Below are 16,564 nucleotides of genomic sequence, written 5' to 3' on the forward strand. Positions count from 1 at the left end.
GGGATTGACACCGGATTATGGGGAGAGAGGGGGGAGTTGGTGAAAGAGATGACAGGGCGAGGGTGCAAGGCAATGGGACGGGGTAGTGAGGAAGGGCAAGTTGCAGGGGAGTGAGTGAATGGTAGGGTTGAAGGGTGGGTTCAAAGGGTGGTGAAAGGGACGGCAAGGGGGGCAATGGGGAGGGAGGCGCTCAGAGCCCGACAGCTCAAATAAGTCGTCATTTCCACAGTGAACACAAGGTTTATTCAGAGCAACAACAAATTGCATTTATGTATCCCCCTGAAGACAGTAAATGGCTCCAATGTGCATTTGTAACAGTAACACAACGAAATGGTGCAGGCGATCAATACCTTGCTCACTCTCACCTCTTGGTGTCTGTCCACACATGTTGAGGACTGAATCATGCCGAATAGTCTGGTTGGAAATGCCGGTTCCATTTCAATCAAGGTGAGAAAGGTTCCTCAAACCAAACGAGAAAATGCTGGGAAAACCTCAGCAGGCCTGGCACCATCTGTAAGGAGAGAGAAGAGCTCGCGTTTCGAGTCCAGGTGACCCTTTGTCAGAGCTGGACTCGAAACGGTCGCTCTTTTCTCTCCCCACAGAGACTGCCAGACCTGCTGAGATTTTCCAGCGTTTTCTCTTTTGGTTTCAGATTCCAGCGTCCGCGGTAATTTGCTTTTATTTTGAAACTATCCTCTCCCGCCATACAACGGGTGCAAAGTTGTTTGAAAACAACTTGTTTCAAACCCCATGAGTTGCCTGCGCTGAGCACGGGCAATCAGCAAGTCAGACAGTATGTTTGGATTCAGGGAACTTGGATGCTCATCATTGATTGCCGCTTTGAGATCTTCTGCAGGATCTGAATGGACCAATGGAGCCTCAGTGCTGAGCACAAGTGTCAAACTGGGCAGGTGCTGCATTCCGGAATCAGGGTTCGAGTCCACAGCCTCCTGGTCGCAAACGGTTGAAGGGTCGACGCACAATCCTTCTGGATTTGGGGACGGGCTCCAAATGAAGCCGGAACTGTCTGCACACCATTTGATCAATGCTGCCAGGTTGCGTGTGGGGGGAGGCAGTTGTTTGGGATTGCACGGTCCGTCGCCTCCCCCCCCCCCCCCCCCCGCCTCAACGTGAGACAGTTCACGGCAGCTGGACACAGTCACAAGAGACGTTAGTGGGCTCAGTGGGTCACACTCCAGCCCTGACGTCAGAGGGCCCTGACTCCAAATCCCGCTCAAGGTGCTTGAGCGTGAAATGTTGCTGTCGCTCCGCGACAGTGCTGAGGGAGAGAGCGGCGCTGTCAGAGGGGCCACCTTTCAGATGGAATGTGATGCCCCCTCAAGTGGGTGTGACTGTCCGTGCGGGGGTCTGCACCTTCTCCCCGTGTCTGCGTGGGTTTCCCCCGGGTGCTCTGGTTTCCTCCCACAGTCCAAAGATGCGCAGGTTAGGCGGGATTACGGGGATAGGGGCGGGGAAGTGGTAGGGTGCTCTTTCAGAGGGCCGGTGCAGACTCAATGGGCCGAATGGCCCCCTCCTGCACTGTAGGAATTCTGTGGTTCTTAGGAAAGAGGTCGGCCGTGTTTCCAGCCTGTGGGCAGAAACAGGAAAGGGAAACGTTTTATCGGACCGCTATCCGTCACACACATTTGCACTTACACACAACCACACATAGGCATGCCCATGCCAGCACTCACACTAACGCACAATCACTGGCCCACACTGACACATGTAGCCACCCATGTCCCACGTACAGATGTCTCACAGGTAGGCGCACACACACACACACACACACATACCCACGCTTTAGCAAACACATCCAGGTGCATCCGGATTGACGAATTCTGCCACTGAAGCTGCACCACATTCCCAACCCGCTTCATGGGGGCTTCTGCAATAACAATTTTCCACTGAGCCACAGAAGGAGATATTGGACTGAGGACGGGTGGGATTGCAGAGTAAAGCCGACCCTCCAACCCTCACATTGAATTGGATTGGATTGGATTTGTTTACTGTCACGCGTACCGAGGTACAGGGAAAAGTATTTTTCTGCGAGCAGCTCAACAGATCATTAAGTACATGGGAAGAAAAGGGAATAAAAGAAAATACATAATAGGGCAACACAAGGTATACAATGTAACTACATAAACACCGGCATCGGATGAAGCAGACAGGGTGTAGTGTTAATGAGGTCCGTCCATAAGAGGGTCATTTAGGAGTCTGGTGACAGTGGGGAAGAAGCTGTTTTTGAGTCTGTTCGTGCGTGTTCTCAGACTTCTGTATCTCCTGCCCGATGGAAGAAGTTGGAAGAGTGAGTAAGCTGGGTGGGGAGGGGTCTTTGATTATGCTGCCCGCTTTCCCCAGGCAGCGGGAGGTGTAGATGGAGTCAATGGATGAGAGGCAGGTTCGTGTGATGGACTGGGCTGTGTTCACGACTCTCTGAAGTTTCTTGCGGTCCAGGGCCGAGCAGTTGCCATACCAGGCTGTGTTGCAGCCTGATAGGATGCTTTCTATGGTGCATCTGTAAAAGTTGGTAAGAGTCAATGTGGACATGCCGAATTTCCTTTGTTTCCTGAGGAAGTATAGGCGCTGTTGTGCTTTCTTGGTGGTAGCGTCGACGTGGGTGGACCAGGACAGATTTTTGGAGATGTGCACCCCTAGGAATTTGAAACTGCTAACTATCTCCACCTCGGTCCCGTTGATGCTGACAGGGGTGTGTACAGTACTTTGCTTCCTGAAGTCAATTACCAGCTCTTTAGTTTTGCTGGCATTGAGGGAGAGATTGTTGTCGCTACACCACTCCACTAGGTTCTCTATCTCCCTCCTGTATTCGGACTCATCGTTATTCGAGATCCGGCCCAATATGGCCGTATCGTCAGCAAACTTGTAGATGGAGATGGAACCAAGTTTTGCCACGCAGTCGTGTGTGTACAGGGAGTAGAGTAGGGGGCTAAGTACGCAGCCTTGCGGGGCCCCGGTGTTGAGGACTATTGTGGAGGAGCTGTTGTTGTTCATTCTTACTGATTGTGGTCTGTTGGTCAGAAGCCCGAGGATCCAGTTGCAGAGTGGGGAGCGAAGTCCTAGGTTTTGGAGCTTTGATATGAGCTTGGCTGGGATTATGGTGTTGAAGCGGAGCTGTAGTTAATAAATAGGAGTCTAATGTAGGAGTCCTTGTTTTCGAGATGCTCTAGGGATGAATGTCGGGCCAGGGAAATGGTGTCTGATGTGTACCGGTTGCAGCGGTATGCGAATTGCAGTGGATCAAGGCGTTCTGGGAGTATGGAGGTGATGCGCTTCATGATCAACCTCTCGAAGCACTTCATTACGACTGAAGTCAGGGCCACGGGACGGTATTCATTGAGGCACGTTGCCTGGTTCTTCTTTGGCACCGGTATGATGGTGGTCTTCTTGAAGCAGGTGGGGATCTCGGAGTGGAGTAGGGACAGGTTAAAGATGACCGTGAATACCTCTGCCAGCTGGTCCGCGCAGGCTCTGAGTGCACGACCAGGGATCCCGTCTGGGTCCGTCGCCTTCCGAGGGTTCACTTTCAGGAAGGCCAATCTGACTTCGGAAGCTGTGATGGTGGGTATGAGTGAATTATGGGCTGCTGGGGCACTCGCCAGCGGATTGTTGGTTACCTGCTCGAACCGAGCGTAGAATGCATTGAGTTCATCGGGGAGGGGTGCGCTGCTGTCAGAGATACTGTTCGGCTTCGCTTTGTAGCCCGTTATGTTGTTTAGTCCTTGCCACAACCGCCGAGAGTCTGTCTGTGACTCCAGCTTGGTTTGATATTCTCTCTTGGCATTCCGGATGGCTTTGCGGAGGTCGTACCTGGATTTCTTGTGTAGGTCAGGGTCGTCTGACTTGAACACCTCAGATCTGTCCTTCAGGGCTGTTTAGCACAGGGCCAAATCGCTGGCTTTGAAAGCAGACCAAGGCAGGCCAGCAGCACGGTTCAATTCCCGTAACAGCCTCTGCTAACAGGCACCGGAATGTGGCGACTAGGGGCTTTTCACAGTAACTTCATTTGAAGCCTACTTGTGACAATAAGCGATTTTCATTTCATTTCATTTCAGTAGGGAGTCAGTCTCGCGATTGAGCCATGGTTTCCGGTTGGGGAACGCACGTACTGCTTTCTTTGGCACGCAGTCGTCCACACATTTGCTGACATCACCTCCACTCTCGACCTCAGTGACACCCCCCGAGGACCAGGTCTCCCCTTTCAGAGGCTAATGGCTGGACGTGTATCTCCGACATAAAGCACCATTTCTCTGTGGGGCAGACAGTCCCAGATGCAAAGCAGAGTGGGGTCTTTGTCGCTGTCATTATGCAGGGTTCCTGAAGCGGTCAGCGTACAGGGGAAGAGACACAAGCAGCGAATGGAAGTGTTACCTCTCCGCAGGACACTGATCAGCAGACAGAAAAAGAGATAGTCACACTGATCCCTTCTCAGTTCTCCCTCACTCACAGCTGTTAGTTCTCACTGAGGTGTCTGATGCAAGTTAACTTGAATGGGGGACTGGGTTGCCCTGCCCTTTAACACAGATAACTGGGTTGTCCGGGCTCAGGCAGAGCGATGTGATATGATGAAATGCTATAGAAACCATAAAACCTCTCCAGTGCCAAAGGAGGCCTTGTGGGCCATCAAGCCTCCCACCTGGGCCCACTCCCTTGCCCCAAGCCCAGATCCCATAACCCCACCTAACCTGCACGTCTCTGGACTGTGGGAGGAAACCGGAGCACCCGGAGGAGACCCACGCAGACACGGGGAGAACGTGCAGACTCCGCACGGACAGCGACCCGGTGTCCTACGTTGCCCTTCGCTGGCAAGGAGAGACTTTTGGCCAGGCTGTCGAGGACTTGGATACGCCTGACTTTGACACTGCTGCGGCAGTGCTGTTGAGGGGTGGAGGAGGAATGGGAGCTCCTATAGAGTGAATCCGATCATTCCCAAAAGCTGGAATCCCGCAGTGCCGAGCGCTGCGCTGTACCTGACAGCAAAGCGGGGGGGGGGAGCTGTGACAAGTCCAACTACGATGATGGCAACCTCTCCACTGCCATTAACTGTTCAATGCTGACTCTCCCCACACCTTCTCCTCACACAGCCACTCCAGTACAGCAGGGCATCGTTCCTCACTGACATCGCGCGCACTTCCTCCCAGTCAGTTCCAGAGAGGCACCGGGGCATTGAGAAAGCAGCTTCAAGTCAGCCGTGCCCTCACCTTGGGCATCCCCTGACTGGCACCAAGCCGTGAACATGGTCACGATCACGTTACTGCTGTGGGATCTTGCTGTGCAACTCATTGAGCTGCCACATTTTCTGCCTGGCAACAGTGACGGCCGTTCAAAAAGTACTCAGCTGTCTGGAGACGCTTGGGACATTCTGAGATGGTGCAGGCAACGACGCGCATGTGCATCCCGCGTATTGGCGTACGCAGACACGTGTACAACGGAACGTTTTACCTCCCCCTTTCCCACCACGGGCACCTTCCCGGGAATAACCGCCTGGGGCTTTTCTTTTTCTCAAGGAATTCGATTCGGTCCCTTTTCAGGGATTCCTGTTGTTCCAGCTAAACAAACACGCTCTCCCCGGAGAAGCAGACGGGCCAGGGAGGGGGCAAAGGACATGACCCCTGGCACATGACCATCACGGCTGACCCCTGGAGCAAGTGGTCGGAGCAGACACCACCTGCTCGCACATTAACGACCTGGAGCTCCTCAACCAACTCTTTCTGATCCGACTGAGGGACACTGCTTCTGAAAAGCTTCCCACGAATAATTTAAAACTTGCCTATGGCTCCTTTAACATCAGTAAAAATAGCCCCAGGTTCCAAGAAGAAAAATGGACACCGACCCAAGCAACATAACGTGGTGATGGAGTCGAGGTGGATGCCATTTGGTCCTTTGAGTTGATGCTGGAACGGGTTTGAGGGAGGCTCTTAAAGGGAATGCAGATGAGGTCTTGGTGGTTGAAGACATGGCTTTGGGGCGAAGAGAGGCAGAGGGTGTCAGAATCAGAGGGAGAAAGGAGAGGTCAGTGAGAAGGGGAGGGGGCAAAGACAGAGATGCACGCATTTTAACCTTTCACAACCTCAGGGAATGCCCCATGAACCACTTTCCAACCAGTTCAGTGTTGTCCTTGCACTGTTGCAATGAGAGTTTTCAACTTGATGTGTTTTTCCTGCGGGGGGCAAGGGATGCAGAGCCGGTGAGTAAAGACCTAGGAATTGCTGCCTGGGACCTGGTGGATAATCCGCAGTGTGCAGACTGAGGGTGGGAGAAGGGAAGCTCGCCGGGAGAACATTCGAATGGCAGGGTTCGGAGTTGGCACGGTGGCTCAGTCACTGGTGGGAACAGCAACTCGCTCCACATCCTCATTTTCTCTAGCCTGACCGATCAACTCTCCCCAACCCCAACCAAGAGCTCTCCGGGGGCCAGTGCAGCTAGTCGACAGCAGCAGGCTGTTCGGCCCTGGGAGGCTTCAGCTCTGGCATGTTCTCACCTTGAGCGCAAGTTCAGCTGGCCTCTTCCTGCCCCTTTCCTCCCCGCCAGTCCAGAGCACTCCGACCTCTGCCAGTCTGAGACCGCAGACGGGGAACCCAATCATTAACTGTGATCGCTGGGCCTGCTCTAACCCACAACCTGATTCGCTCGGACTCTGCGGTGTCACCGAGCAGCCATCGGCGATGAGAGATCTCACAGTGCCAATTTGATGGGCACAACAGATGCCAATATGTTCTCGCCCCAAGACGTGTGACGTTCCCTCGTGTCCGAGGCGAGTGTGTGCGAGTGAGTTTTCCAGGTCGGTGTAAGGACGGCAGATTTCCTTCCCTGAAGGACATCAGTGAACCAGATGGCTTTTTACGACAATCAACAATGGTTTCATGGTCATCATTAGACCAAAGATGTGCAGGTTCGGTGGATTGGCCATGATAAATTGCCCTTAGTGTCCAAAATTGCCCTTAGTTTTGGGGTGGGGTTACTGGGTTATGGGGATAGGGTGGAGGGGTTGACCTTGGGTAGGGTGCTCTTTCCAAGAGCCGGTGCAGACTCGATGGGCCGAATGGCCTCCTTCTGCACTGTAAATTCAATGATAATCTATGATTAATCTAGGACAAAGGTTCGGCACAACATCGTGGGCCGAAGGGCCTGTTCTGTGCTGTATTTTTCTATGTTCTATATGCTGACTCACTGATTGTTTTAAATTTAGAGTACCCAATTATTTTGTTCCAATTAAGGGGCAATTTAGCGTGGCCAGTCCACCTACCCTGCACATCTCTGGGTTGTCGGAGTGAGACCCACGCAGACACGGGGAGAATGTGCAAACTCCACACGGACAGTGACCCGGGGCCGGGATCAAACCTGACTTATTGATGAGCAGTGGTCCACTCGATACAGTTTTATGCCACCTTTATTCAACATTTATATAAAAATATATCATTTTATAGTCTATATACTGCATTTAATTATTTACTTTACATGACATTTCAAAAGAGGGGTGCTTCCGTTCTGGGGCTTCGATCAATGACAGCCACACTCCTCCACAATCATGTCCTTGTGATGACTGAGAACCACCTCCCAGTCCTTGTAGTAGAGCATGGACAAGGGGCTCATCCTCACTGGCACACACGAGGTGCAGGGCACACGTTCCGGCTGCAGGGACTTCATCAAACTCTGCAATTTTAAAAAGAGAGAGAGAGAGAGTCAGAACAAGTCACTGTGGCACCGAGGGCAGAATGTGAAAGGTGGCAAGCAGCAGTCGGGATCGAGCGACGAGACAGTCAGCGCAAACCCCCGAGAAGACACTTCCTTCCAGCGGGAGATTTACTCGGGGTGTTCAGAATGACCAAAAACCTAGGGGCGGCACGGTGGGACAGTGGGTTAGCACTGCTGCCTCACGGCGCCGAGGACCCGGGCTCGATCCCGGCTCTGGGTCACTGTCTGTGTGGAGTTTGCACGTTCTCCTTGTGTCTGCGTGGGTCTCGCCCCCACAACCCAAAGATGTGCAGGCGAATTGCCCCTGAATTGGAAAAAATGAATTGGGCACTCTTAATTTTTTTTTAAAAGAAAGAAAAAAAAGGAGCCGGGGAGGATAGGTTTCAGGTCATCGGCAAAATAACCAGAGGGACGTTGGGGAAATGTGTTTACTTTTAATTGTACACATTGTGTAGTTCAGGCCGGGAAAAGGTGGTGGTATCAGATGAGTTGTGACTTTCAAATGGAATGGATAAACATTCTGAAAAAGGAAATGTCGCAACGATAGGGGGGAAAGTCAGAGGGGTGGGGGAGAAGTGCCGATCACGGTATAGCTCTTTCAAACGGCCAGCACGAGTGGGATGGACCAAATGGCCTTTGCCAGTGTTGTACCATTGACAAAGTAGTGAGGGAGCGGGACAGCGAGAGTAGGAGTTTGATTGAAGAGGTGCGTTTTGAGGGGGGAGGAGCGAGAGGCGGGTATGGATTGGCGGGGTGGGGCGGAAAGAGATTCATGAATAAAATCCCAGCGAAGGGATCGAGGGAAGACAAGGCTGGTGTTGGGGCAGAGGTGTGCTGAGGAAGCACCAGAGCGGGGAATGTGAAGATCGGAGTGTTTGGAAAGATTGTCGGGCCGCGTTGGACTGTTGAACAAAGGTCGGGCATGGCTGTGGGGGACAACGGCAGACGAGGAGCAAAGCAGGGCTTTGTGTGGGGCAGGATACCAGTCTTGGCCAGGTTGCGAGTTGATGGCGGGTGAAGAATGGACAAGCAGACGGCAGAGCGTTGGGGGCAGCCAGGTTCAGGGAATGTGAAAGGCTTCAGGTGCAAGAGCTGCAGCGGTGGGTCTCAGATTGGCGAGGAAGGCCGCGGCGGAGACCAGAAGCTGACTTGGAAATATATTGGCCTTTCCTTCACTGTCGCTGGGTCAAACTCCTGGAACTCCCTCCCCAGCAGCACAGTGGGTGTACCTACACATGGACTCGCGGGCCAAGGCGGCGGCTCACCTCCACCTTCTCAAGGGGCAATAAGGGATGGGGTAAATCTGCTGACCTAGCCCAGCGACACACAAGTCCTGTGAATGAATGCGATGGACAGGATGAAGTTGAGATAGATCCCGGGCTTAATTTGTGATTCTGGGAGATTGACATCTGTTGACGAGATGATCTACACAGAGGTGATTCCAGCTCCCTAACCCCAGAAATAGAATCATGGATCCAATTTCTCACGGGCCTGTGCCAGATCCCGGAGTGAGAAATACATCTGGTTTGCATGACTTGCGCATCTGCAATTAAATTGTTGGGGAAATGGTTCCAAATTGGAGATGGAGGAGGAGCTGGTCATTGGCAGATTGGCGAAAGTTTGGAATAATCTCCCAGGTGGGAATGTTTACACCTAAACCATGGGCTGGATGACTTCCTCCACCCTTAATCGTCACTGGGAGCCGGGGTAAGGTTTGGAGTCACTGGACAGACAATGAGTGAAGCAGTATCACTCAGGAACATTTGAAAAAGTATCTTTCATGGCATTGCTGGAGGGTCCAGCATTTATTGCCCAACCTCGGGCGGTGGTGAACCGTTGGCAGCAGTTTGGGACAACTCGGTGACTCGGCCACTCGAGGAGGACAGAGACACCAGCTGGAGGTACATGTAGCCCAGTCCAGGGAAGGACTCCTCCCTGTCAGCTCTGCTCGCCTCTCCGAGCTTCAGGCACAGGAGCATTCAGTGATCAAGGTGAGGGATCACCTCGCCCTCAAGCTGCCAATGCACCCTAAACTCCAGCCAGCAACAAATGATTGCATTCGGGGGCAAGGTGCAACGCAAAGTGAAACGGGTGCTGTGAGGGGTTGGAGGTGAGGTGTCTGAACCTTTTGGAGTGTGTGAGATTCCGAAACAGAGGTTGGAGGAATCATTTATCAGCAAACGTTAATGTAAAGCATCAAAATGTGAAGAGACATGGGAATGTGGGAAGGCAGAGATCATCCTCCTTAACCTTCATTTTAAAACAAACCACGGAATTGTTACGGTGCCGAAGGAGGTTTTCCTGCCCATCGTGTCTGCCCTGCCTCTCTGAATGAGCATCATGACTTAGTGCCACTCCCCTGTCTTTTCCCCACACCCCTACACCCAGTTTCTATTCAAATGAATGCTCTCCTGAGCGCCTCGCTTGAACCTGCCTCCACCCGACTTGCGGCCAGCGCATTCCGGACCCCATCCAAGGAATGGTCTCCAAATTACTAAGTTATTTCTAACACCCGAGCAGTGTTAGTCCGGTGACATTAGTTTCATTTTCACAGTGGTCGGGCCAAATATTTCGCGAGGGTTAATTATGACATGTGTTAATGTCAGCTGACTTGACATTGTCCAGTTCACAGGGTCAAAATCGCAATTGCCCCTGAAATCGACCTCCTTTCTAATAATTGTGGGTGAAACTCTCCGACAGGGAAGCCTCTTCTTTCTCACCTGCATGTAGGCATGGTTGGTTGGCATGAAAGTCTCGTCCAAGGGTGAGGGGCATTCTCCCCCACACCTGTAGGCATTGAAGGTTTTGGGATAGATGACCCATCCTCCCCAGCCGATCTGGTCAAAGTTGACGTCCATGTCCATCCGTCGACACAGGGACTGGTCGCCCCCTGCGGTACTGTTGCCCATAGTCAGTCTTTCCTTCCTGTTTCGTTTGTGCCTCTTGCTGTTGGCATCCTCGCCGCCCCTGGCCGCCGCTTGGAACTTTGAGCGTCCCACGGTCCTCATGAGGGTGGAGGAGATCCCTCCTGCCTCCGTCCTGTTCCTCCTGAAAAACACCACCATCATGATTTGCTCTGCGCTGCCGTGAAGGGGCTGCCTCCGGCTGCCCACTGCCAGCTTGGCGAACCTCTCCCGCAGGCGCTGCTGGTGCCCCTCACCCTCCTGGCAGCCTCCGGAAGGGGGTGGGCGGAGATCCTGCCTCCCGGGCACCTCGTGCGGAGGGGACTCCTGGCTCAGCCAGCTGTTGAGGAGGGCAGTGATGTTGAATACCCTCCAGTTCGAGCCGGCGGCGGAAGGGTTGGCGGTGAAGGAACCGAGAGGCGAGCGACCCTGGCACGTCCTGCTGCCGCCGCATCGGTAGCCGTGGCTGTGGTTGATGAGAACCGTGGTGTTGCGACAGGCGGAGAACGGGGGCAGCTGGATCCGGAGCTCGGCAAACTGCACCGAGGCACGGTGAGCGATGGAGGTCATGTCGAAGTCAATGACCCAACTGTCTCCACTGTGATTCCAGCCTGACAGAGGGAAAGTGTGAGAGTTAGCAACAGGACAGGAGGAGCCCTTTCAGCCTCTGCTGGCCCCTTGGAAGACTCGTCATGCTTGGACCCATATCCCAACGTTGTGATCGAAGCTCTGAAACTCCTTATCCTGCAATACCCCAAGTGGGATGAACAGAGCGATGGGTTCAACAGGCCAGTCATGATCTCGTTGAATGGCGGAGCAGACTCGATGGGCTGAATGGCCTACTTCTGCTCCTACGCCTTATGGTCTCAAAAGGTCATCCTCGGTCACTTCCTGCCATCTCATGAAGGTGACAGAGTCGACCGCTACCTTATTACACCCAATCCCAGGCAATTAGCCCGCAACAGAACTGCCCCCCCCCCCACAGAGGAGGGACTTACAACCCGGGCCCAGAATTAACCTGCAGGGGCTGGTTTAGCACAGTGGGCTAAACAGCTGGCTTGTAATGCAGAACAAGGCCAGCAGCGCGGGTTCAATTCCCGTACCGGCCTCCCCGAACAGGCGCCGGAATGTGGCGACTAGGGGCTTTTCACAGAAACTTCACTTGAAGCCTACTCGTGACAATAAGCGTTTGTTATTATTATTATTCTTCCGCCAGGACTGGCCTCCCCATCCAGGTGGGCGGTCAGGTGAATGGTCAACATTAAAGAACCAGCGACGGAGGAAGATGAGGGGGGGGGGGGTGGAAATTGAGCCGATGGACGGGAGAATGGAGAGCTCCTTGAAGCTGCCTCACCCAATGCAAATCAGCCGATGAGAGATGTCAGAACTGAAATGGCTGGAAATCAGTCATACCTTTCACATCAGCGTGGGTTCAATTTATTGTCCCGGGGCTTTAAAGGTGCGGGCAGGGTTGGATAAACTGAGTCGTGAAGGGTGGGGGGGGGGATGATGGGACCGAGGTGCTCGACAGGCCATGAGAAGGTAAGCGATTGGTAAATAATTGACTCTATCGGGAGGGGGGGGGGGAATCCAACATCATGGCAGAACAGTCTGGAGGGGCTGAATGGCCTCTTGTTCCTCTGCTCAGCTCTGGTCTCACTCTCACTTTTGAATGGGTCTCTGGACAGATTTGAGAATGATTCGGGGTGCGAGTGCCCGCCAGATTTATACTGGCGCTGCCCACCATCCAGGCTGTGACCCTGGCAGTGCTCACAGGATGCAAACATTCCACTAAAAGAGCAGTGCGACCGGTCAGGCAGGTAGAAGAGTTGCCGCGGCAGCGGAGCTGACCACCACGCTCCCCAGAGCCGTGTCTGCCCTGGCATCGCAAGTGAACGTCTAAATGCTTCTTAAATGTTCTGAGGGTCTCCGCCTCCACCCCCCTCTCAGGCAGCGAGTCCCAGACCCCCACCCCCCACTCTGGGTGAAAAGGGTTTTCCTCGCATCCTTTACCGGGGTGGTGAGCACTGCTGCCTCACAGCTCCGTGGACCCGGGTTCAATTCCGGCCTCGGGTGACTGTGCGGAGTCTGCACGCTCTCCCCGGGTTTCCTCCCACAGTCCAAAGATGTGCAGGTTAGGTGAAGTGGCCGTGTTAAATTGCCCCTCAGTGTCCAAAAAGGTGAGGTGGGGGTGACTGGGTTCTGGGGATAGGTTGGAGGTGTGGGCTGAAGTAAGAGGCGGACTCCATGGGCTGAGTGGCCTCCTTCTGCACTGTAAACTCTATGTTCCCCTCCAAACCTCCTGCCCCTCACTGTAAAGGTATGCCTCCCCCCTTGTAACAAACTCAGGACCCCTGCAGGGTTGGGGGGGGGGGGGGGGGGGGGGGGGGGAGGGAAGCACACAGAGTGTCACAGGGACCACTGGCCTTACCTCTGGCTCGGAGACTGACCACTTCATCCGCCTGCTGGATGGCTGCCTGCTGGGGGTCAGAGATGTCCCTGGCTCCTCTGCCTGTCACTGCCCGGTACAGCTGGATCATGTACACAGGGTACCAGCCGGGCCCCCGGCTGCTGGGATCCTCCTGTGCTCCTGCGGGGGGGCGCTCCCCTGGCCGGCTCCTCTCCCAACTCGGTGCCCCCCGGACAGAGGCACAGAGGAGCACCGTGAGCAGGGCAGGCGCCCTGGCTGAGACCCAGCCAGACATCATCGAGAGGCTGATAGCAGTGGGCAAGACACTGGACTGCGAGAGTGACAGGGCTGCTCTTTATATCCACCACAACTGTCCCTCTCATCTCTCCGCCTCCCCACTGGCCCCTGATAGGCACAGACCTCAATACACACACCACAGGCTCAGGGTGGGTGTCCCCAATCTGAATGCAACACATCCCTTATCACAGAAACTCCCCAATATTTACCCCCCCCCCCAATAAATATCTCCCTCCCAGTAAACAGACAACAAAACAAAGCTCCCCCTCACTGGGAGAGGAAATCATTCAATGTGGGAGAGCCTGGGATCAAGAAGGAATCCTCCAGGGAGAGGATTTCCTGAGAAATCCCCCCCCCCGTAAAAAAGTCGACCTCCAAATTGGACCTGGGAACCATTCCGAGCGAAATTGCAGAGAGCAGGGCGTGAGATGAGAGGCGTGTGACTTTAATCACTGTGGAAATGTTTCTTTTTGTGGGGTGTGTGGGGGTGATATTGACCTGGGGCTCCCCGTTCCCAACCCTGATTATTCAGGATCTCTGAGCCCAGAGTGCTGGAGAGGGACAGAGAGAGAGAGAGAGAGAGATTCACAGGCTGTCCCCTCGCCTATGTTGGGGCTGTGATCACATCAGCTTTGCATCACATCAGAGAAATTTACAAAAAAAAGGAGCCCCTCATTCAACCGAGTGGATAATCCCGTCCCAGACAACCGGTTTCCCCTTTCCCTCTGAACGTTTCTCTCTGATGTGACATTCACAGATACACACACATTGCATTGGACAAGAGATTGAAACGGTGTGACATTGGGAAACCGGGAGTGACCTTTTTCCTCTCGAGCCACAAAACTGCCGGGGGAGGGGACAGAATTTTGGAATGGTGCAGAGTGGATTGCAGGTCCCAGCCCAGACACTTGCTGGAAGAGGAGGGGGGTCGGGGTAGATTTCAGATCAGTCAATCACCGCCTCCCATTGAAAACAGCACTGCAAACTAACTGCTAATGGCTTCAATAGCAGGAGGCTTCATTTAATTATCCACTCAGCTCTCTGTGTTGGAGCTGAGGTCAGCCACACTATAGAATTCCCCCAGTCAGCAGTGGGACGAGGAAATAGCTGCACCCCCCCCCCCCCAATGGGGGTTTCAGAGACCCAGTCCAGTGCTTTAACAGGGACTGCCTTCCTGTCAATGTTGTCAAAGCCCCTCATGGCTCACTCATGTGTGGGGAAGTGGTGTTGCTTCAGCAGTCCATGCTCATCCACAAAAGGTGTCTTCAAGCAGTTGAGGACCAAACATTGTATGTTTTCAAGAAGTAGTTAGATACAGCACTTAGGGAGAGGGGGGTCAAAGGGTATGGGGTGGGGGAGAGTGGGATTAGGTAAATCAACTGGATGATTAGCCATGATCAATTTTTGTTAAATTTAGAGTACCCAATTCGTTTTACCAATTAAGGGGTAATTTAGCGCGGCCAATCCACCTACCCTGCACATCTTTGTGTTGTGGGGGTGAGACCCACGCAGACGCGGGGAGAATGTGCAAACTCCACACGGACAGTGACCGGGAGCCGGGATCGAATCTGGGACCTCGGCGCTGTGAGGCAGCAGTGCTAACCACTGCGCCACCTGATCAGCCATGATCATAGTGAATGGCAGAGCAGGTTCAAAGGGCCGAATGGCCTGCCCCTGCTCCTGTTTTCTTTGTTTCTATATTGGACAAGAAAACCAGTGCATCTACCAATGTTAATATCTCAGCAGCTAATGTGTTTCTACAACTCCTTATTATCTTGGCCTCCCAAGCTGCTGAGCTAGAGCGCCCCCTGCTGTGCTGGGGTGCCCCCTGCTGTGCTGGAGCGCCCCCTGCTGTGCTGGGGCGCCCCCTGCTGTGCTGGGGCGCCCCCTGCTGTGCTGGGGCGCCTCCTGCTGTGCAAGTGCAAATCTCTGTAGTCTGGAGGGCGGCGCGGTGGCATAGTGGTTAGCACTGCTGCCTCGCAGCGCCGACAACGCGGGTTCGATCCCGGCTTGGGTCACTGTGCGGAGTCTGCACGTTCTCCCCGTGTCGGCGTGGGGGTTCCTCCGGGTGCAGGGGGCGCTCTAGCTCAGCAGGGGGGGCTCCAGTCCAGAGATGTGCAGGTCAGGGGGATTGGCCATATCTCCTTATCTAAACAGTGAAAAAGATACACAAGGCCAAAGGGTACAAAGACTAATTTCCCGTTGGAGAAACAGGGTGCCCTCCCCTCAGTACCAACGTCCGGGGAGGGGGGTGGATACTCTGATTAGTCAAACAGTTCACAACACGTTTCTACAAAAAATCAATGGTATTACAAGGCATGCCATGCTAAATTGCTGCTTTACTGTGCAGGGGTGTGCTGCATTGATGGGTTGTGGGGTTACGGGGCCGGGCAGGGGAGTGGGCCTTGCTCGTTGCTCTCCCAGACTCATGCCCTGTAGGAATTCTATTTATCAAAATCCCTGACAGATTCTTCCATGAAATGATCCTCCTATTTCCTAAATCTATGGAACATTACCGAGGCTTCGTATCCTTCCAACAACTCGAGCTTTTTGTGAAACCCCACCCAAAGATTGTGATAGAAGGTCCAGTCCCCCTTCTTAATCCAGACATCCACCTTCCACCCAGAGAATACCTGACTGCTGACTTGTGGATGGTAACGAGAGTGCCCATTCCACACCTTGCTTCTTTCGGGGTAAGGAATCCCCCGGATCCGTGTGGCAGCTCCAGTTTTCCATTGCTGATCACATTCAGAGTCAGAAAAAACTGGGGTGGACAGTCAAAACTTGCAACTTCCCACCGTCCTTCTGCCATTTCCGTCACTTAATTTGTCAGCGACGGTCCACTTGTTGCACAGCAGTCGATCCCCGAGCTCAAACCACCATCCTCTGCTGCCATTGTCACTCACAATCGGTGAGTCAATCCGGTCTGCTCATTTATGTTGAGGCATGTTTATTCCAATACACTTCCTCTGAGCAATATCCCCCAAGAAGCTCACTCTAAATCCCTCAGGCTCTGGGATTCCCTACCCAAAACTCTTTATCCCGTTCATCTCTTTTAAGACTCCCAGTAAGATCTGCACGTTGGGTCAAAGTTTTGGCCACCCGTCCAGGCATCTCCTTCTGAGGCGCAGTGCCAATTTTTTGCTTTGCAATTTGCTGTGTAATGCTGTTTGATGATGTCGAAGACACTGTGTAAATGCCAGTTATTGTTGGGAGTCGATACCCTTAATTTTGGTCTCTT

General features: G+C 53.4%; 1 protein-coding gene across 2 annotated transcripts; it reads right to left on the minus strand.

The window, feature by feature from the left end:
• Positions 1 to 7,400: 7,400 nt before the first annotated feature.
• LOC140396729 (nodal homolog) lies at positions 7,401 to 16,290 on the minus strand. 2 transcript variants are annotated; one of them, XM_072485476.1, is made up of 3 exons: positions 15,957 to 16,290; positions 10,434 to 11,227; positions 7,401 to 7,671 (listed from the first exon to the last, which is right to left on the minus strand). In XM_072485476.1, the coding sequence occupies exons 1-3, from the start codon at positions 16,057 to 16,059 to the stop codon at positions 7,519 to 7,521; spliced, it is 1,050 nt and encodes a 349-aa protein (XP_072341577.1). In that variant the 5' UTR covers positions 16,060 to 16,290; the 3' UTR covers positions 7,401 to 7,518. The 2 variants fall into 2 exon arrangements, with proteins under 2 accessions (XP_072341577.1, XP_072341576.1); XM_072485475.1 differs by lacking the exon at positions 15,957 to 16,290 and adding an exon at positions 13,048 to 13,397.
• Between the last annotated feature and the right edge of the window lie 274 nt (positions 16,291 to 16,564).

This window comes from Scyliorhinus torazame, chromosome 20 (assembly GCF_047496885.1).
Source record: "Scyliorhinus torazame isolate Kashiwa2021f chromosome 20, sScyTor2.1, whole genome shotgun sequence".
In the NCBI taxonomy this organism is placed as follows: Eukaryota; Metazoa; Chordata; class Chondrichthyes; order Carcharhiniformes; family Scyliorhinidae; genus Scyliorhinus; species Scyliorhinus torazame.